At 44.2% G+C, this 22,415-nt stretch overlaps 1 protein-coding gene and 1 long non-coding RNA gene across 6 annotated transcripts in view; one reads left to right on the top strand and one right to left on the bottom strand.

Moving 5' to 3' along the window:
- The window catches only part of TRMT11 (tRNA methyltransferase 11 homolog), a 53,284-nt gene extending 40,358 nt beyond the window's left edge, over window positions 1-12,926 (bottom strand). For 3 of the 4 annotated variants that reach the window (XM_005280210.5, XM_024113828.3, XM_005280211.5), the window contains exons 1-5: window positions 12,771-12,926; window positions 9,361-9,426; window positions 3,766-3,839; window positions 421-502; window positions 234-326 (exon numbers count right to left, since the gene is read on the bottom strand). In XM_005280210.5, the coding sequence (XP_005280267.2) occupies window positions 234-326; window positions 421-502; window positions 3,766-3,839; window positions 9,361-9,426; window positions 12,771-12,881 (426 nt within the window). In that variant the 5' untranslated portion in view covers window positions 12,882-12,926. Of the gene's footprint in view, window positions 1-233; window positions 327-420; window positions 503-3,765; window positions 3,840-9,360; window positions 9,427-12,730 lie in introns of all 4 variants that reach the window. The other variant, XM_042847997.2, reaches the window with a different exon arrangement.
- Window positions 12,901-19,883, top strand: LOC101937859 (uncharacterized). Of its 2 annotated transcripts, none has more exons than XR_509708.4 (4): window positions 12,901-13,293; window positions 15,995-16,123; window positions 17,368-17,475; window positions 18,006-19,883. It is a non-coding gene; the product is annotated as an uncharacterized LOC101937859 (long non-coding RNA). The 2 variants fall into 2 exon arrangements; XR_509706.4 differs by having other exon boundaries at window positions 12,910-13,293; window positions 17,365-17,475.
- Window positions 19,884-22,415: the final 2,532 nt, after the last annotated feature.

Genomic DNA, 22,415 nt, shown 5'->3' with positions numbered 1-22,415 from the left:
TTTGTTTTTCTTCATAAAAAGGTTTTGAGTGAGATCTATTAGGAAAAGTACTAACTGTGGGATCTTCAACAGATTTTGAGTTAGGTACACAGCTCCCATTCAATTTCAAATAAGATTAGGGTAACTAACTCCCTTAAACCCTTTTGAAAATCCCAACACAAGCGTAAATGTGTTAACATTGTAGTACTCATGAATACATGAAGTTGAAAATAGATTTAAAAAAATCCACTTACATCTATCCTTTTAATTTTTTCCTCTTGTGTCAGTGTTTTGTTAAATGCATGAATATGTATTTTGTATGTTGAGTTTGACTGTAGATATGGAACCTAAAATAAAGAAAAAACATCTTTTGCTTAGTACAAATTGCAATGCTAGCCTGTGTGACTGTGAAATTAATCACCTAGATTTTTATACACATACCATCTTCTCCATCGGGTAGTTCTTCAGAGATGTGTACAGTTCCTCTGCAGATTTTCCGTGACCCCACAGTTCAAATATAGACCTGGAAATTCCATTAGAAATTATTAGATTGCTGTCAGTGAAGAAAATGATGCCTTATAAAATAAACACCCTATTTCACATAGAGTCTTCTTGCTCAACACATTCAGGCACTGATTCAGGAAACGGGGTCTCGTTTTGTTAATTGGGGCCCCAGTGACGCTTTCCCTCTCTTGCATCACATGCTTGAGCTGCAAATTTTAGTTCCTATGTTATGGGATCCTTAAAAAATATCCTTCATTTAACAATGTTACGATGGTAGTAATTAATGCTACCAGGCATGACTCACCTACAAAAATTCACTCACATTTAAAATGTTCAAGAAAGAGCATTCAGGCTGAAATTCTGTTCTTTACCTATTTCAAAGTGGTTAGGTATCATTATACCTGAGCATTATACTGTGCTGTAATGCCCAGGGTATAATGGGACCAGCTACCATCAGAGGTTCTGTCTCATTTTTAAGATGCTCTGTCTTATGCCATTTTGAGACAGATCATTAATACCACCAACTTTTTATGGATTTCCTTTGCTTTCTATACTGCCAGTTTTAAGGGGAAAAAATCCTCTTGGAAGCTATGAGAGTTGACACCTTACTCTAACTCAGAGGTGGGCAAACTGATGTGGCCCGCGGAACCATTCTACCCGGCCCCTGAGCTCCTGCCCTGGGGAGGCTAGCCCCCAGCCCCTCCCCTGCTGTCCCACCACCCCCACAGCCTCAGCTCACTGCACCGCCGGCACAATGCTCTGGGCAGCGGGGCTGCAAGCTCCTGGGGTAGCGCAGCTGCAGAGCCCGGGCTGACCCGATGCTCTGTGCTGCGCGGGGCATGGCTGGCTCCAGCTGGGTGGCACGGCTGTAGCGCCACCAGCCACCGATACTCCAGGCAGCGTGGTAAGGGGACAAGGAGCGGGGGAGGGGGGTTGGATAGAGGGTAGGGGAGTTCGGGGGGTGGTCAGGGGTGTGGATGGGGTGGGGGCGGTCAGAGGGCAGGGAACGGGGGGGGGGTTGAACGGGGGCGGGGGCTCTGGGGGCAGTCAGGGAGAAGGGGTGGTTGGATGGAGCAGGGGTCCTGGGGGGGGACAAGTCATGAAGGGTGGGGGTTGGATAGGGCAGTGGGGGGCAGTGAGGGGCAGGGGTTCCGGGGGCGGTCAGGGGACAGGGAGAAGAAGAGGTGGTTGGATAGGGCAGGGGTCCTGGGGGCAGTCAGGAAGGGGGGGGGTTGGATGGGGCAGCGGGGGAGCAGTTAGGGGTGGAGGGTCTGGGGGCGGTCAGGGGACAGACAGCGGGGGGGGGGTGGATGACGCAGGAGTCCCCGGGGGGGGGGGAGGGCAGTCAGGGGGCGAGAAGCAGGGGGTTCGGAGAGGGGACAGGGGCCAGGCCACGCCTGGCTGTTTGGGGAGGCACAGCCTTCCCTAACCGTCCCTCCATACAATTTCTGAAACCTTATGTGACCCTCAGGCCAAAAAGTTTGCCCACCCCTGCCCTAACTCTTCCTTTTGAACAGTTATACACACCATAGTTTATCTTTTCTCCCATTCAAATATCCTAATCCAATGGCCTTTTCATGTCATAAAATCCCTTTTTCAGTACCAGGAACCTTAATGGTACCATATATTGCTATACGTTCTTATGATGCAGTTGCAGAACACAACATGTTAAGAACTCTTACAAAATATCTAAGGATTAGTCACTGCATATCACTTTATTTTCCAAAGATCTGGGTCTAACATCTTAAGGAAATTCTTCAAAATGCTTAAAGGTTCTAGTTAGCTCAAACTGACATGCAAATGAGCTATATTTTATTAAGCAACAACAAAAGCCACTCAGAATAAGTCATTTTATTAATGTATTCAGTTCCTGAAAGTGTTATTTAAAGCTAAATTTGTAATCTGCATTTCCCCTGGAAAATAGGACATTTTTTAACAGTCTGCTATTTCTTCTCACAGCATCTGTGTTTCTATCTACTGTGAGATTTTAAATTACTCAGGGTAAGAGCTAAAGAAAGGCTGACAGTATAAACTGCATTAAGCAGAACTGAATATTAATCTTTGTCATTTGATTTAATGTTAGAAGGATATTTAAAAAAAGGTGTTAGGCCCACATCTCACCTATTTATCTATCTGTTGTCAAAGACCTCATCATTCGTTTTTTTGTTGCGGGTGTTGTGGGTTTTTTTTAATAGTGCTTCCAAGTACAGTACTTAATCACCTTCATTGCTAGCAACCTGGAAAACCAGCAACAACCTTATACTAAAACTAGTGTGTGGGCACAATGGGTGAAAAAAAATACGAGCAGCTATACCAGGTTCATTCTTTCTAAGGGATATCCTTAATTATTCTTTTGTTATTTAATATTAGAAATACATTTGTTGAAGGCACCCTTTATAAAAGATCACTACCACTTAGGTGAATTTAAAAAAACATTTTGCTGAAAACAAATCAATTTCCTTTCCCATTGTTGTTTGAAGTAGACCAGAATTTATCCCCAAATGACATACAACTATATTTTACCATATAAAGGCGCATTTGCATGAGCACACTCATGGCCCAGCATAGATGAAACTGAATATATGACGCAATCGACAGTCAAAAAGACATAAGGCTTTCTTTTCAGCCCCCAGACTACTGAGTCTGGTCTGCAAAGTGCCATATAATGGACACAGCCTTCTGCAGTTTGAAAAGCATATAGGGCCGTATTCTCCAAAACAAGCCAAAACAAGGAGACCTCATCTTAAGGGAGAATAGCACTAGCTCCCTGGAACACTTCCCCCTTCCCTAGGACCTGCTGGAAGGCTCTCTGCTGCAGCTCCACAGGTTGAGGACTCAGCTTTCAGGAGTGGAAGAGTGAAGCCAGGAAGCAGCTACTCTATACTCCTTTTTTTAAATTCAGTGTTTAACTCTTATCACTTACAAATGATGAAAAAATAAAAATATACCCAAAAGGATTAAAAATCTCTCTCCCCTTTCTCCTTCAAAAAAGTCACTAACTTAACATGACACAAGGTGTCCAAACAAATTTGCCACAAGGTTGTCAATGTGAAGAAATAAGTATTGTACTCTGCAATGAAGAACACAGGATAAGACTGCTAAAGAGACTTGAAACTAAAGAATAAAGACTGATTCTTTTCAATTAGTCATATTTCATTTCAACAATGTGTACACATTTTCAAAGTTTCAACTTTGAAATTAAAAATAAAGATTCTATGTAAAAATATATGCCACAAAATAGCTTAACATGTTGCCCAGATGTACATAATTTGTAACTCTTACTTTGCACATACTGTCCTTTTCATTAGTCCTCTTGCCATCTCTTCTGAAGGAATATTGAGAATCCAAAATGGAGACTGAAATAAAAAGACAATAAGAGAAATCCGAGTGCTAAGAAGAGGATATCACAATATATAACTTAGAGAATTTTTTCACTTGACCAGAGCTCGGAAAACCTTAAGATTACCTATATAAAATTACAATACGCAATCAAAGGCACAAGAACAGCTTTTTTCTGGTTCTGATGTTAACTGCTGTATAAATATGAGGTAATACTCAGTTTGAGGTCAAACAAGAGTAGCTGGAATGCACGCACACACACACGACAGAGCATATGTAGACAGTGCAAAATAGTAGATTGTCCACTTGTTTATTCATTCGTCCTCAAAGAATCCTGTAGAAGCATAACCTGACAGTTGTATTTACATTTAGTTATCCTTGCTTTGTTTTGAGTAACTGCTAAGACTAAAATTTAATACCTTCACTTTTCTAGACACTCACACATTAGATTCAGAGAAAAAAAACCCAAATCCAATCAGGACTCCAGCTACTGAAATTCTAGCAATTCTCATCGCTCAACTGCTTTAGAAAGAAGCAACAGACTTCCAGTAGATGGCACTATTTCTTTTAAGATTATAGTCAGTAGCATGTATGGAAACTACCCTTCAACAGTTCTATCTTGAGATGTCACATGAAGGGTAGAAAGCAGACATTATAGCAGGGGTGGGCAAACTATGGCCCGCGGGCCGAATCCAGCCCGCTAGCCGTTTTAATCCAGCTCTCAAGCTCCTGCTGGGGAGCAAGGTCTGGAGCTTGCTCCGCTCCAGCCGGCAAGCAGGGTTGGGGGCTGCTCCACACAGCTCCCAGATGTAGCAGTATGGCCCTCCTCCAGCTCCTACGTGTAGGGGCAGCCAGGGGACTGTGCTCTGCATGCTGCCCCCACAGCTCCCATTAGCTGAGAACCACAGCCAATGGGATCTGCAGGGGCGGTGCCTGCAGACAGGGCAGCATGCAGAGCCACCTGGCCACGCTGTCACATAGGAGTCAGAGAAGGGACATGCCGTTGCTTCCGGGAGCCGCTTGAGGTAAGCACCACCCAGAGCCTGAACCCCTGAGCCTCTCCATATGCCCCAACCCCCTGCCCCAGCACTGATCCCCCTCCCGCCCTCCAAACTCCACAATCCCAGCCCAGAGCACCCTCCTGCACCCTAAACCCCTCATCCTCAGCCCCCGCCCCCACCCCATCTGGAGCCTTCACCCCCCAAACACACCCCACTCCCCCGCCCCAGCTCAGAGCCCCCTCCTGAACTCCTCATTTCTGGCTCTACCCTGGAGCCCGCATCCCCAACCAAAGCCCTCACTCCCTCCTGCACCCCAACCCCAATTTTGTGAGCATTTATGGCCCGCCATACAATTTCTATTCCCCAAGATGCTGGCAGAACAGGCACCATCTCATGCCAAGGCCCAAGACCTCACTGAATACTGACATATGCACAGCTGGAATCCAGTTTGGCTTATCAATGGGTTAGCATAGTTAAAATCGATATTAGTGTTACAATACTTGTAGGATGTTGCATGTATTAATCCTAGTTATAATATATGTATCCCATGGTATAAAGTTATATTGAGACTTTGCATTGTAAACCTCTGTAATTGTGTAACTTGCCAAACAGGGGAAAAAAGCATTAAATTAAAGTGCTTGCACTGCACACAAGGTGGCCCACTGAAGGCAAATGAGGTATTGTGTAACAAAGGACAGAGACCTTGTTGATTGCATTCCTCACTCCCTCCAGGAAGGGGAGGCCTGTGCATGAACTCATCCCATCTTCAGCTTGGATTCTGGGGTGAACGGGGATAAAAATCCCTGACAAGGAGAAACTAGGTTTCTTTATGCTGTCTGGACTCTGAGGGGTCAAAGATTCCTAAACATAAGCAAGAGATCCCCGTGCTGCTTGGCACGGGTCAGCCCTAAAGGACACAGAGCGGCTTATTATAGAAGCTTATATTACAGTCTTGGACTTAAAAAGCTCTCTCATTTGTGTGTGTATATTTCCTGTTTTAACCTTGTAAATAACTCATTTTTTCCTAAATTAATAAATCTTTAAAAAAAGATCAGGAGTACTTGTGGCACCTTAGAGACTAACAACTTTATTAGAGCATAAGCTTTCGTGGGCTACAGCCCATTTCTTCAGATGCATATAGAAAATGTTGGCATACTGTGGGGCCATGCAGATGCCCATAGCAGTGCCGCTGACTTGAAGGTCTATATTGTCCCCAAATGTGAAATAGTTGTGGGTGAGGACAAAGTATGCCAACATTTTTATGGCTGACTTAGAACAACGCTTCCTTAGCTCTTGTCCCCTAATGCCCCTACTCTACTTGCGCTACATTGATGACATCTTCATCATCTGGACCCATGGAAAAGAAGCCCTTGAGGAATTCCACCATGATTTCAATAATTTCCATTCCACCATCAACCTCAGCCTAGATCAATCCACACAAGCGGTCCATTTCCTGGACACTACTGTGCTAATAAGCGATGGTCACATAAATACCATCCTATACCGGAAACCTACTGACCGCTACACTTACCTACATGCCTCCAGCTTCCATCCAGGACACACCACACGATCCATTGTCTACAGCCAAGCTCTAAGATATAACCGCATTTGCTCCAATCCCTCAGACAGAGACAAGCACCTACAAGATCTCTATCAAGCATTCTTAAAACTACAATACCCACCCGCTGAAGTGAAAAAACAGATTGACAGAGCCAGACGAGTACCCAGAAGTCACCTCCTACAAGACAGGCCCAACAAAAAGAAAATAACAGAACACCACTAGCTGTCACCTTCAGCCCCCAACTAAAATCTCTCCAGCGCATCATCAAAGATCTACAACCTATCCTGAAAGATGATCTCTCACACTCACAGAACTTGGGAGACAGACCTGTCCTCGCTTACAGACAACCCCCCAACCTAAAGCAAATACTCACCAGCAACCACACATCACTGAACAAAAACACTGACCCAGGAACCTATCCTTGTAACAAAGCCCGATGCCAACTCTGTCCACATATCTATTCAAGTGACATCATCATAGGACCTAATCACATCAGCCATACCATCAGGGGCTCGTTCACCTGCACATCTACCAATGTGATATATGCCATCATGTGTCAGCAATGCCCCTCTGCCATGTACATTGGCCAAACCAGACAGTCTGTATGCAAAAGAATTAATGGACACAAATCTGACATCAGGAATCATAATACTCAAAAACCAGTGGGAGAACACTTTAACCTGTCTGGTCATTCAATAGCAGACCTGCAGGTGGCTATCTTACAACAGAAAAACTTCAAAAACAGACTCCAACGAGAGACTGCGGAGCTGGAATTGATATGCAAACTAGATACAATCAAATTAGGACTGAATAAGGACTGGGAATGACTGAGCCATTACAAACATTGAATCTATCTCCCCCTTGTAAGTATTGTCACACTTCTTATCAAACTGTCTGTACTGGGCTATCTTGATTATCCCTTCAAAAGTTTTTTTTCTCTTACTTAATTGGCCTCTCAGAGTTGGTAAGACAACTCCCACCTGTTCATGCTCTCTGCACGTGTGTATATATATCTCCTCAATATATGTTCCACTCTATATGCATCCGAAGAAGTGGGCTGTAGCCCACAAAAGCTTATGCTCTAATAAATTTGTTAGCCTCTAAGGTGCCACAAGTACTCATGTTCTTTTTGTGGATACAGACTAATACAGCTGCTACTCTGAAATCTAATAAATCTTTACTTAGTTTATCACAGGATTGGCTACAGGTGTAGTCTTTGGTTTGAGATTTAGTACAATTGACCTGGGACAAGTAACTGGTCCTTTGGGACTTCAAATAACCTGAATATTATTGTTATTTTTGGTGTAAAGTGACCATCTATCACAGGGTGGGCAAACTTTTTGGCCCGGGGGCCACATCTGGGTATGGAAATTGTATGGCAGGCCATGAATGCTCAGGAAATTGGGGGTTGGGGTGTGGTAGGGGGTGAGGGCTCCGGCTGGGGATGCAGGCTCTGGGATGGGGATGGGGCCGAGGGGTTTGGGAGGGGGTCAGGGCTGGGGCAGGGGTTTGGGGCACGGGAGTGGATCAGGAGTGCAGGCTCTGGGCGGCACTTACCTCAAGCAGCTCCCAGAAGCAGCGGCATGTCCCCCCCTCCAGCTCCTACGCGGAAACATGGCCAGGCAGCTGTGCGCTGCCCCGTCCACAGGCACCGCCCCTGCAGCTCCCATTGGCCGCTGTTCCCAGCCAATGGGAGCTGCCGGGGTGGCACTTAGGGTGGGGGCAGCCTGCAGAGCCCCCTGGCTGCCCCTATGCGTAGGAGCCAGAGGGGGGACATGCCACTGCTTCCAGGAGTCGCGCGGAGCAGGGCAATCCCCCAACCCTGCTCCCCGGCTGGAGCACCGGAGCAGGGCAAGCCCCGGATCCCGCTCCCTGCCGGAAGCTCAAGGGCCAAATTAAAATGTCTGGAGGGCCAGATGCAGCCCCCGGGCCACCTCTGATCTATCACATAGTCCAGCTTGCCTGGGTGACAAGATAGACTGGAATGCCCAAGGGCACTGTCTGTGACTCCATCGTAAGACTGTTACAGTGCTTTAGGAGTTTATGTTTATTACTGGGTTGGTGAAATCTAATTACAGAATTTACAACCAGCTTAGGGTTTCTGCCCTTTTTTGAAAGTCTGTCATGAGGTTGGCACTCATGGTCGTGAATCACTTCAGACTGTGACACCCCCCATTTCCCTCTCTCCCCCCCCCCATTAGGGTCTCCTATTATCCCACCCATTCAATTTGTGTGAACCTCCATACCCCCATGGCAGGGGCGCCGTGTATCCCATTCTCAATATGAGGTTCCCCCAATCTCCATCACTTGGGGATTCTGTGTGCCCCCCCCATGGCTCCTCCCCTTATTCCTGGGTCTCCCATTCTCCTCTTCCCTGCCAGGGGCTCTGTGTGACCCTCCTCCTATAGCAGGGTCTCCCATTCTTCCCCCCATACCATTATTTGTCTGTGAGATAAGTCATTCAGGGTGTCAGCATTTAAAACTCTCTTGGGAGGATGAGTAGGAGTACTGTTATGCTGGACAGTGTTGATGGTTGCCATCAACCAGTTGTTTGAGCTACAGACAATTGCAGAATGCTTGAAGATGTGACTGTGCTAAATATAGCAGCAGCACCACATGCCCTCCATTTCCCCCCCCTTTTGGTCTTCCAGTTCTCCCCAAAATCAATAGGGTTCTGACAGCAGATGTTTAGAGTGTTCCCTAAAATTTTGGTATTGACTGGATACAGATTTCAAAAGTTTTTGCATTACATGCACACAAACACACACAGAAATGCCATAAAATTGAATGTAAGGCCGCCACAAACTCCACCAATGACAGTTTTTGGAAAATGCTCTCTTCTCCCAAGCATCTTTGAAATTTGATCAGCTATTCAGAATGAATAAAGATAATGCAAAGAAAATACATAAGTCAAGTCAATCTATTGCAAGTAGCCAATATATATATTTCCAAGTAAAACATTTGGACTCAACTTACATTTATACAAATTTCTTGTTGACTGCTGAATTGTCCACCACAAAGTGAGAGCAAGGACTTTATCTCCTACAATGAAAACATTATAGGACAAAAAATTTTTAGAAAACAGAAGTATTGTTCCCATACCATAATTTCTCATACTACATCTACAATAACTTTATACTAGAAAGAAAATTTCAAAGAGACTTCAACAACGTTATGATAGTTCTTATGTCCAATATCAATTCATAGGCGAGCCAACTATTAAAAATCTTAGGAGAGGAGAAAAATCTGACATTGTGGTAGCGAATGACTACTTAAATTTTACTTAAATATTCCACTTGGAAAATGAACTTTTTTATTTTTTACTACAGCCTAAAAGTACCTTCTGATAGCAGTAATCCATTGATTAGTTATCCAATGCACAATGGGATTAGGTCAAAAATTAGCCTAATCATTTTATCAAGCTCCAGTGTGCTTCATTTTTATACTTACGGCTCTCTGAAATTGCTAATATTTAACACAGTTGTACACTCACTATAACTATAATTGAATTTTGGGTAATGGGTCTAGTCATAGAAAGATTCAAGTGTATTATTAGCGAGGCAAGTCCCTCTTGAGGAAAACAATGGTAGGAGTCCATTCTTTCTGCTTCCTTCTCTGCTTACAGAGATCTTGATAACTTGCTCTGTTGGATGCATTTTCCATAGTAACTGAAGTTAGACTGTAAACTGAAGCAGGAAGATTATGAATCCCATAGCAACCTTTAAATACTAAGGAACAAGAGAATAATGAACTAGAATAGGCTTTCAATCTCTGATGTCTCTGTTTCTCAAGATACTTCTCTTGGAGATCTATCCATATCAATAAATATCCTGAAAGGATGAACTTCCCATTCATTTTCTAACAGATGACTACCTATACCCTCACAAAATTATCCTTATAAATACATATGCCTACATTTTATTATGGACTGAGAATTACATGGGGATGGAAGACAAAAGGAAGAAATCATTCAGTATTCCCAAAAATCACCGGATAATGCTAGTCATCCACTGTTTTAGTAAGACTGCTATTATGACCATTTTCCCCTTCTATTTTCTATAGAAATTAAGAGGATGCTAGAGTTTTCCAAAAGCGAATTACTTGCCAGCTTGCACTAGGTGAATAAAATGCCATTAGTTGTTTTGTTATGATCATAGTAGTCATGGGACCACATGGGTACATGAGTAGATATTACATATGGGTTGGTGATGTTTCCTGACAATGTTAAAAAGGAGAGTTTATAATTACAGTAAAATCTTTGTTATCCGGCATGTTGGGGGAATAGGGGATGCTGATAAGTCAAAAATTCCGGTTAACTAAGAGAGAAGGAGTTTGGGCGTGGGAGGGGTGTGGGGCAGAGATTTGGGGTGAGGGATGGGTTTTGGGGTGCCGGATCTGGGCGGTGCTCACCTCGGGCGGCTCCCTGCAAGCAGCAACATATCCCTGCTGCTCCTAGGTAGAGGCACAGCCAGCAGCTCTGTGCGCTGTCTCTTCCCACAGGCGGAGCCAGCGATCAGGGTGGGGCAGGGGCAGTGCATGGAGTGTCTGTGGCCGTTCATCCACCTAGGAGCAGCAGGGACATGTCACCACTTGCAGTGAGCTGCCCGAGGTGAGCACCGCCCAGATCTGGCACCCCAAAACCCCTCCCATGCCCCAAACCCCTGCCCCGAGCCCCCTCCTACACCCAAACTCCCTCCCAGAGCCCACATCCCGCAACCCCTCCCAAAATGCCAGTTTCTAGAGCTTTCCGGCTGGTAAAGTGCCAGATAACACAGCTTTTACTGTATTTGTTTCCAATAGCGCCCACAGTGTGCCAGCTGCTTTCCAAACATAATTCCAAACTTCAAAGTGGCCTTAATCATCTCTGAAAATCCTACCTGGTACAGAAGTTTGAAGAGAAGACAAGACACTCTGTGCCCTGAAACAGCCACTGCAGATATATTCAGTAGAGCTAAAAAATACAGTCATGTATGTTTTTTGCTCCTCGCTCTTTTTATGTGTATCTATGGGTGTGTATCTAAGGATAAAAGACCTGTGGCATGGCCACAACTGGCCTGGGTCAGCTAACTTGGGCTCGTGGGACTAGAAATCATGCTGTAGATGTCCACACTCGGGCTGGAGCTAGGGTGACCATACAGCAAGTGTGAAAAATCGGGATGGGGGTGGGGGGTAATAGAAGCCTATATAAGAAAAAAAACCCAAAATCGGGACTGTCCCTATAAAATCGGGACATCTGGTCACCCTAGCTGGAGCCCAAGCTCTGGGACCCTCCAGCCCAAGCCCGAATTTCTACACAATGCTTTTTCAGCCCCGGAATCTGAGCCCCACCATCCTGAGTCATCTGACCCAGGCCAGCAACAGATTTTTTATTCCTGTGTAGATACACCCTATGAGACAGTTGGGTTTGCTTTGTTTTTGATGCTTTGCCTACTTAGTGTGCCTAAAATTTGACTATATAAACCTCATCCCTTTCCCCGTCAATAACACCATCACCAACACCACCAATGTGCAAATAAAATAGCATTTTTTTACAGAAGCTGTTTCTTACGATCTATACGTATCACTAACTGCTACAAATAGCACATTTCTACACGTAGCAATTTCACAAGAAACTCTGCAGGCCTTCTATGCCTGAAAGAAGCCACTAGATAACTAAAACCCACCAATCAAACACCTGCTAAAACTATTCAGCAGGATAATTCAATCCAATTTACTAGATTTACTCAGCTTTTGCAACCAGTTATGCTTCTGGGGACAAGACACCAACAGAAATGGTACATCTGTAATTCTGTAAAGACTCCATGTTTGTTAGAACATAAGAATGGTCATACTGGATCAGACCAATGGTCCATCTAGCCCAATATCCATCCCTGTCGGCCTGTCCCAGCATCTGGCAGTCAGAGACTTAGGACACTTAGAGCATGGGGTGGTTGTGTTCCTAATCATCTTGACTAATAGCCATTGCTGGACCTATCCTCTCCCTGTTGCTGGGTTCACGTTTAATGACTGCAGGGCAGAGCTGGGACGATTCCCTCCGCTAACCCACATACAGAAAAGACAAGCAAGCTTGTGGGGCCATCTCCGCCAATGGGGCACACACAAGCCAGCTCGATGCCAGGCTAGGAAGGACTGCACAGTCCCCAAAGAGAGTCACAGCAACCCTCTCTCCCGCGATAGGGGGGAAAGCAAGAGAGGAGCCTGCCCCACAAGCGGGGCAGGGGCCGCTGGCAACGGAGGGAGCGGGCCGGGGGGACTGAGGTTTGCACGCCCCGCCTCCGCTCGCACACAGCGATGGTGCTGCAGGGATGAGGTACCCCCCGGCTCCTGCCCCGCAGGAGGCACGTACCCAGCAGGGGCTGCCCCGCCCCCTGCGCCCCGGCTCTCACCGGCAGCCGGAACTCCAGGTTCTCCTGCGCCAGCAGCAGCAGGTAGCACGGCAGCGGCCCGCGCGCCATAGCCCCGCCAGAACCCATGGAGTGCTCCGCCCCACCCCGCATGCGCCGCCGGGGGAGGGCGGAGCCAGGGGTGCTGGGGAGGGCGGGGGCTCGTGCAGGCTGATGCGCCGCGGGGCGGGGCCTTGGGGCGAGTGTGGCCCCTCGGTTTGGCCCCTTACGGGCTCACGTCTGCGGCCGCGGTAACAGCGGCCAGACTCGAGGGGAAGGGCCGGCCGCGCCACCACGGAAATCTGACGGGAGCTGGGGGACCCCGAGCCCTCCCCCATTGCAAGGGGCCACCCCCCCGGGACGCGACGCGACTCCTTTGACCCAACAGGGTGCTCAGGGAGCCGCTGGGGCGGGGGCAGGTGTTAACCCGGAGCGGCCTCCTGCGAGGCTAAAGCCACCCCCAGCTGAGGCTGCGGGGCAGAGGGGAGGCGCCGTGCAGCGGGTCTGTGACGGGGGCTGTTTGAACGTGAGCGCAGCCCCATTGGGGGATCCCTTGTCTGGGGAGGGGACGGAGCAGAGCCCGGGGGACGGGGAGCTCCGAGGGGTGGGGTTGTGTGAGTCCAGTGTCCAGGGCAGCAGGAGGCCTGTGGAAAAGACTCTCCAGAGAGGCCAGGGGCTGATGTGGGGTCTGACAGAGCTCGCTGGCTGGCTCGGGTGAAATTGGGAACCTCAGGAAGGAAGGGTTTAGGCCTGAAAGGCCAAACGAGGTGGTATTTCATAAGGACTCAATTGAACCCCAGGAAGAGGAGTGTTACTTTAAGTACTCTTGCCTGCAACTATGTCATTGCGGGTAGGGTGCGTGTGGGGCGACGCTGTGCCATGCCCTGGGATGGGACCCTGCCACACTGATGCTGCAGGGCAGCATTGGGAATGGGAGCGTCAGAAAGAGATTGTTATTGTATTGTGGTAGGGTCTAGGAGCCCTAGTCATAGACCAGAAGCCCAGTGTGCTAGGCACTGGACAAACAGAACAAAAAGATGGGCCATGTCCTAGGGAGCCTACAATCTAAGTATAAGACAAATTATGTAGCTAAGACGCCTCTTTTTATTCCTGGTTGGATGCCCAAGTAGACCCTAAAGATCCAATTGCAATTTTCAAAAAGATATGGGTTATGCCTAGTGCCCTGGCCAACAGCCTTCTCTCCCCATCTCAGGGAAGCAGGTCGTAATGTCCAAAATTATGTTTGAGCCTCTGCTGTTAAGCTTGCCTATGTAGTTGTTTCACTACTACTATATATTGTTTTGTAAAATACTCTGTAATATATTGAATATGGAAGATGCTTTATACATACACATTGTTCTCCACTCCAGTACTGACCTACCAAGAAAAACAAACAAACAAAAAAACCCTGGGAATCAATTAGAAGCAAGATGGTTTTGGCAGCATCTGTGGTCTATAGGTAGTACTCTGGCAGTGCAGGAGACCTGACTTCCATTTCTGGTCCCAATTTCACGTCCTATCTCTCTTAAGCCCTATACTCTAGGGAATTGTTTCAAAAACTTCCCACCCATTTACCTAGCTTTCTGATTCTGGCAGCTGTTTTGAGCACTAGGTGGAAGGGACTGTCTTTAAATGCTTTGGGCAGCACTACCAACTTTAATGGTGTGACATACAAATGTTACAAAATAATACTACCTTAGAGGTTGGAAATGTTCTTGAGGGCAAGAGGCTTTCCCCTCTGGAGGGCAGGAGTACTCATGTTGCTCACCTTTGACCCCTCCAGCTGATTAAGGAGTGGCTCTATCTAAAAGATGGACTAGAAAGTATCAACAGTTTCTGAAGGGAGTTGCATCCATTTTTTCACACCAAAGGGGACAGTAGCCATTGCATAGAGTTGTGAGGATGGGAAGTGAATGGAGATGAAAAAAATAGAGAGATACTCAGGATTGTGACAGACATGAGGACCCAGTGGACAAAAAAGGCAAACTTTCTTTCTGTATTTTTCTTGAAGATTTGTTCTCCTTTGTTTTGGGTTCCCCCCTCCAACATCTAGGTGTGATTACTGTAATTCCCTGCTGGCTGGTGTCTCTATTTTGCTGACTGAAAGGTTTAGCTTATCCAGATTTCACTAAGCCTTTTATTAGCACCAGACCAACTCAACACTTAACTTGTGTTTTCCAGCTTTTTGTTGTTGTCATATGATAGCTTTCCTTGTAGATTTTAAGATCTTGCTCATGACTTATAAGCGCTCCATGGACTGCATTCTTTATATATTTGTGTTCAGAGGTTGGAAAGAGCTGCTGTTGGCTGATGCATTACACTAGAACTTCTGTGGTTACCTCTTCGTTTCTGCAGAATTTAAACTTTCACTTTAAAAATGTCTAGCCCTTATAATCTCAAAGAAAATATTCCAAATTTGAACTGAGGCAGTACTGTCTGTCTGAGTCTACAGACAGAACAGCTTTGAGAGATGTCAGCTAGCCCCCTTTGTCTCAATATCTTAATGCTGAAACCTAATTTTGACACAATTTTTATCAACATTGTTAACAGTTTCACTGCTAATGATTTCAGCAGAAACATCCAGCTAGTCTGGGGTTGTTGACAAAAGTTTGGGATTGCAGAAAGAGATTAGTAGAAGGTCACCACTTTTATTTTTCCAATCTGACCCACTTGAGCTTTTTTAGCCATTTAGTCTCTGTCTTGGCATCTTGTAAGTAGGAGTTATCTGTTCCATTGTTTAAAATTAAGCTCTTTGAAGATATGATTTTCTCTTCACATGCATCTCATCTATAGACTGTGTTACTTTCTGTTGTCAGGAACTCTGAATACTTCACTGTATTCCAATTATACTGTTTTCTAAACGGGTTAAGAGAGTAAACAAATAATCTTGTTTCGGGGGGAGATTTAAAATTTTAAACACCTCATGCAAATAGCACCAGATAAGCTTTTATATTTCTATTGTATTTTAAATATGAACCAACTGCATGCACATGTGAACACAGATACACATCATGTTTGTATTATCTCATAAAATTTTGTTTTCACATTTTCACTGTAGATGCCAAACAAAAGCACAAGCTGAGTCTCTGTAAAGAATGTGCTGCTCAATTCTGCTTGTGACTGCACATCTAATAGCTATGATTTATACAGAATGTTTGACCCTGAAAGAATCCAAACAATTTTACAGATTCTATATTATATTTTATATATAAACCATTTCTCTACAGTACTATTGAAAAATAGCTGTTTTGAGGATGGAATATGACAGCCATATTAAACCAACAACATTGCATAATGGATTTTAGGAGGGGAAATGAAGAACAATCCCTCTTTTCAACCTACGGGGCAAATTTTAGGTAAGCAGTATGTAATTATCCAAATTGGAATTTGACCAGTACACTGGAGTTAACACCCCCTTTTCCTGTAGCAAGTATCGTGGGATCTTATAATGATCACGAGTTTGAATGGGAGTAGGAGAAATCCCCAAAACACTTCTGATGAACAATGATTTAATTCATGCTGTTGTTTTTCTAAATTATATTTCACAACCATTGTGTTATTTAAAAAAAAATCCCCCATGCATAATTCCAAAACCATTTATAGTAAAAATGTTTTAGTGAAGTCATTCTTTTTCCACCCAGAAATACTTCATTGTAAATTCATAAATTCATTATAATTGGTATTGAAGTTTACACATTACAATGCACTGGAGCAATTTGGGAATGCCATTCTTATTTATTATTAATGGAGTATTTCTATATCCGAGTTCACTAGAAGCAGCACTGCAGTCTGCTCATAGACAAATTGCCATGAAATTTTAACTTTTAAGTTATAGGAGAACATACAAAACATCTTCCCATGCATTGTTATCAAACTGATCAGGTTTGTGTTACTGTAAATTAAAACAGTAATTAACCCATCCACCCCAATCCCATCCAGGGGAAAACACCTACAGCTTTTCTCTTCTAGGATGGACCTAGTATGTTAATTTTAACAGCCAAAGTATAAGGCTGGTATAAAGAAAAGACTAATACAAACGGATCCATCTCTATAAGTGGGACAACTACACATGATCTTTCTGTATATCAAATAATTATAGCTGCACATGAGCTGGTTCCATGTATCTGATCCTTTTCTTTTCTTTTAAATGAAATCTAGGACAGCCCATGTATATCATTTCCCACATGCAAAACTTCTTTTGACTGCAGTGCTGCAATGCACATTTTCCTTAGCAGGCATCCGTGACTTTGCTGTACAGCACAAGCATATTAAGGGAGTGCCATCTACTCTAGTCTTACACGCTTCAGGGTTATTTGAAGTGCATACTTGTAGATATTAACATTTGTTGGGATTCCATTTCCTTTTCAGCCTGTGTGACCACTGAAATCCTTCTTAATACACTGCATCAGTGTATGGCATGTCACAAATGAGGGGATAATGTTTTCTGTAAAGAGTAACTAACATCAACTTCGGGAATCTTCAGAGCATGGTTCGTGTGTCCACCTTAAGTGTATAAGTAGAAGAGAGAAAATCCCCACCCCTTAGCACTTATTGGTGGGCTGTTGCTTGATGACTGGTTTGTTTTGTTGTCTGTCAGCAGGCAGCTGCATTGAACAGGTCAACAAATACAGTAGCAGAACAGATTATTTGGGTACGGTCTGTGCTACAGAGGGTGAAAGCTTTATAAAAGATGCAAGTGCATGAAAAAGTAAGTAAATATTATTTCACAAAGGCTATACTGTATTGATCCCAAGCCTGCTGGGCTATATGGTATATCTGTCTGGAAACTGAAGGAAATGTGTGTCCTGTAACAGACTCAAAGTTAAATTTGTTTAATTTATGGACCTACATTATTTCAGTGACTTCAATTATTTAATTAGGGTTCTTTTATGTTCTTGATTGTTGTTGAGTTAGGAGCAGACATGATGACCTGTTCAGATTTTTACTGTGTTCTTTGGCCTAAGCCTCCAGCCCTAATTCAGGCAAAACTCCCATAGAAATCACCAGGACTTTTGCCTGAGTAAGGACCGTTATTTTCAGTTCATGCAGTTGTACAATTGAAAGAAGTGGAGGTAGGGGGCCTTTGGGTGCTATATCTGCTACAAGATGTGAATGGGTTTGTAAGAAGATGAAAAGACCCAGAAACTATTTCATTTTTTTATTACAATATTTTATATAAGCACTTAAGGATCTTTAGATAAGAGCGATATGAATGTAAAGTGTTGCTTTCCTCCACAGCTGCGAGTGCATACAGGAAGCTGCTGTGTCAGCAGTGCATTGCTTTGACTCCTGCTTGGATGCCACAAAACATTCTTGAGAGATGGAGGAAAACAAAGGGCAGAGTGCTGGAGCCACCAGAACCCAATTCACTGCTGTAGGTGACCTGAGGAGAAGCTGGCAGAGCTGGGCAGAAGATCACATTGATTATCAGAGACAGAATCCATTCAGCAATGATAGCAAGCCCGTGATTAAGTCTGTGCATCCCCAGAGAGGAGATCCCATATATGGGAGGCCGCCTGAAGGGTCTAAAACAGAGCAAAGAGGGAAAGATGCCCACACACATGTGGGAAAGGAAGTGGAAGAGCTATGCTTGATCATGAGAAATATTGGGGAGAAAGGAGAAGATGGAAATATAAGAGTGACATTCGGACAGCTGTTTGAAACATATGTGACTATTTCTAATAAAGTAGTGGGAATCCTGCTGAGAGCAAGAAAATATGGGCTGGTTCAGTTTGAAGGTGAAATGCTTTGGCAAGGCAAAGATGACAATGTCATCATCACCTTACTTGAATAATACTGATGAATGTTTCCATTTAGGAAAATAAACCATGTAAATGTCAGCTTGATAAAGGTTTATACAGCACGGGGGTGGAATGGAAAACCAATGAAGAGGATGAAAAATATTTGTATAGAATCCTAGAAGTTGGCGATAGAAATGATGTAATGGGTCAACTAATCCATCCCTGTGCCCTTTTCCTTCACAGCTTTGTCTTGTCTACTTCTAAATGTCTCAAGTGATGGGGCTTCTCTTACGGCTCTGCATAATTGAAGTTAAAATTCTTTACTAACTTACTACCAGTCTGCACTGGGTCTTGATAATAGCTCTGAGTTCACTAGCCTGCAGGGGTGTGTGCAATTGGGGGGGGGGGGGGCAAGCCCCTCCCTGCCAATCAACTAGGGCACAGAACTCAGAGGCCAGGGCAGGGAGAGTGAGCTCCTGGGCCAGAGATGACAACTCTTCCAGCCCTGGGGCTACAGCAGGAAAGGCAGCGCCTCGAGCCTGGAGGGTGGAAGAGTGCCAGCTCCTCTGGCCCTGGGGGCACAGAGAGTGCCCTGCCAGAAGTGGACAAATTTTTATTCCCATACATGCCCCTGCTAGCTTGCTTTCAGCACTGGCTACTACCTTAAAAGAAGCTTGAAGGAATGGGGTTGTCCAATTTGTTCTCTAATACAGAGGGGGTGAAAAATAAAATCCTGAGCTTGTCTAGTTTGTCAGGAAACCATTAAATATAGGGGGTAGAGCATGAGACTAGGATGCAGACCTGGCTTCTAATCCCAGCTCTGATATTCCTAGCTGTATGTATGATGCAGATCAAATACTTAATCTTTCTTGCCTTAGGTACCACAGTGTCACATAGGGTAACTCACCTTTGAAAAGCACTTTGAGATCTACAGCTGAAAAAGCACTCATTACGATCAGCTAAATTGATCACACCACCACTGCCACTCATAAGAGAGCATGTAGAATATATTAGTTTACCAGGAAAATGTTTACCATTTATTTTTATTGGTTGGGTTTTGTTTTTTGATATTTTAAATTGCCACACATTGAGTAGCAAACGTTGTTTTTGATATTAAAATTCCTACTTTTGCTCTGCCAAGTCGCTTTCTTTTCTTCCTTCAAATCCTTCCTAAAAGATTAACTTTTTCTGGTTTCTCCACAAGGAATGAATAACTTAACATAAGCTACCAAAAGAAAAAAAAACTTCATCTTCCAGTTGTGACCTGTCCACTCTGTATATTCAGCTGAGAGTGTACGTTCTTTGGGACAGGCTTTATCTTGTGAAGCATTGAGCACAGTGCCAGCAGTTTAATAAATTTCATCATGCAACAGTTGAACATGTGAGATGTTTTTCTTATGCAGCACCTTTTGTTAACACCAGTTTAAAATAAGGCGGGCAAACAAAGTGTTGATCTATAAATAGCATGCTAGGAATACACCCCAAAATAACTTGAAGGATCATTGTCAACTTAAATTACAGTAGTGGAATTTTGTATTTATGATGCTAAACAGCCCTGTCACTAAAGCTGTGTAAGAAAATATTTCCTTTTTACTTGGTGCTATCAAATGCACAGTATTTTAACCATATTACCGTTTAGTTGCTGGTACTTACTTTAGCATTAATCTCAAGCTCTGTTCTCAGTGCGGGAAAAGGAAAATTTACATTGCAGCTTAAGGGTATGCCGGAACTGGAACCTGTAAATTTAAGCTTGAGAACACAGCCATTCTAGCTATGATCAAGTTAACAGGCTAAAGCATATAGCCACAGTGGGATGAGGGGCTACTCCCCGAACTATGATCCCAAGAGACCTTAAATGGGTACTCAGGCACCTATCCCACCCCCCTCCCATTACACCTCCACCCTTTTTAGCACACTAGTTCAGTCAGAGCTAGCATTGGTATGTCACCTCAAGCTGGAATTTACACCTTCCAGCTCTAGTGTAAAATATGCTCAGTCACAGGCCCCGCAAGAAGGTGTTGTTGCTGAATTGCTAGCAGAACTTTTGATGTTCCTGAGTTTGTGGCCAAAAGGGTGGTTTTATTCCTCTTAGGAGCCAGGGCTAGGAAACCCCTTCAAACCCTAGGTCCCTGCAGGCATTAGTGGAACAATAAACATGAGAAAAACTGCTTTAGTCTCCAGGCTCCCACATGGGTCCACAAAGGAACAGTGGCTGAGGCAGCTGAGACCACTTCCCAGGCTTCCTTGGAGCATCCCCATGAGCAGAGGTAGCTAGAGTGGTGTTCGTTTCTTAGGGGATGGGGGGAGCCTTTATTTCAGTGCTATTAAAGAGGGTGGGAGAAACAAGTGGGGGAGAAGAAAAGGAACAAGCCTGTCCACTGTCTTACTAAAAATAAAACTCTTATAAATATCCACAAGGAGCAGGATGCTTTAAGAAATCAGGAGATTAAAAGATTCTATCAACATTTTTTTTAATCTTACTTTTTTAATTTAAGTTATTAACACGGACAGTGCCCCTTTCAAGAAGCAAATTTACTACTCCCAACAGGTCCACCAAGAACTTAGTCAGCCCCCAAAGAAAACAAAGTGAAAATCTACACTGAGAAGTACTTCTCCAGGTCTACACCGGCAAGCTTACAGCAGCAGAGCTGTACTGATACAGCTGTGCCACTAAGATCGCTCGTGTAACCACATTATGCCAACAGGAGAGAGCTCTCCCGTCGACACAAAACCAGCTCAACGATTGGCGGTAGCTATGTTGGCGGGAGATGCTGTCCCACCAACACAGAGTTGTGCTCACAAGTGCTTACGCCGGCAAAACTCATGTTGCTCAGGGTGTGTGTCCCCCCCCCCCGAGCGATAAAAATTTTGCTGACGTAAGTGCTAGTGTAGACATGGCCTAAGAAAAGCAGTGTGAGGTTCTGTTTGTCTCAATTTCTGTAGCTCCATTTACAATTAAATGTTATCAGCCAGCCCTGTAAACAATCTAATCTCAGAATCAAGTTGGCTTCTTTCAATCTTGCACATCATCATAAAGGTTTTTGCAGGCAAAATTATGCCCTCATTACACGTTTACAACCCCATTGTGTCCAGTGAGGTTTGCACACACATAACTGGCTGGAATTTACAAAATTCCATTGATGCTCAAGATGTAATAAAATCTAACTCTTGATAGGAGATGTTGATCTTTCATGAGGTAAAAATTTATTAACTAAAATTGAATAGGCAATTCTAAATATACACAGCAGCTGAGTAAGGCTGTCCTGTTTATACATTGTACTTTTAAAATGAGACTCTACTCTGGAAAGAGACAGTTGGGCATACACTGTACACTAAATTCCCAATTTAATTTTACTCTGGGAAGAATGACAGTATGGGCAAGTGCATGTCTAACAGGGCAACAGTAGGGTCTACTGCCACATGCAAACCTGACTATGACTCAGCTATAAAGGATTAGTCTTAAGTTGGTGAAAAGGTCATTCAGTCTTTGACCTTATTACCTACCAAAATCTGAGTAATTGCCAATTATGGTGTTCTTTGTGATGTAAATACCCATCCCCTTATGAACTTGATTAAAACTAAATTTTGTTTATATAAGACACTGAACAGCCATTAAATGGCAATGTGGTTTTGTTGTTTTGCCATTACCAGCCTAGACTGAATTGGAACTAGCAACCCAGAAGTGAAAGTTTCTGTTTCCGATTAACAGTTTCCATCACCATCTGTCCCACTGGAGTTTCATTCTAAGCACTGAATGTGACCCTATCTACATTTTCTATACCAGAATTAAGATACTTTTCATTTTCACATTTTAGCAGCTCTGCAAAGGTATGACACCTAAGAATAAAACAGTTAAATTCAACCATCCACCTCTGACAGAATTATAAAATATTCCAAGAAGCCTAGG

The sequence above is a fragment of the Chrysemys picta genome, chromosome 3, assembly GCF_011386835.1.
Source record: "Chrysemys picta bellii isolate R12L10 chromosome 3, ASM1138683v2, whole genome shotgun sequence".
NCBI classification, from domain to species: Eukaryota; Metazoa; Chordata; order Testudines; family Emydidae; genus Chrysemys; species Chrysemys picta.
This window is presented reverse-complemented; position numbering and strand designations above follow the sequence as displayed.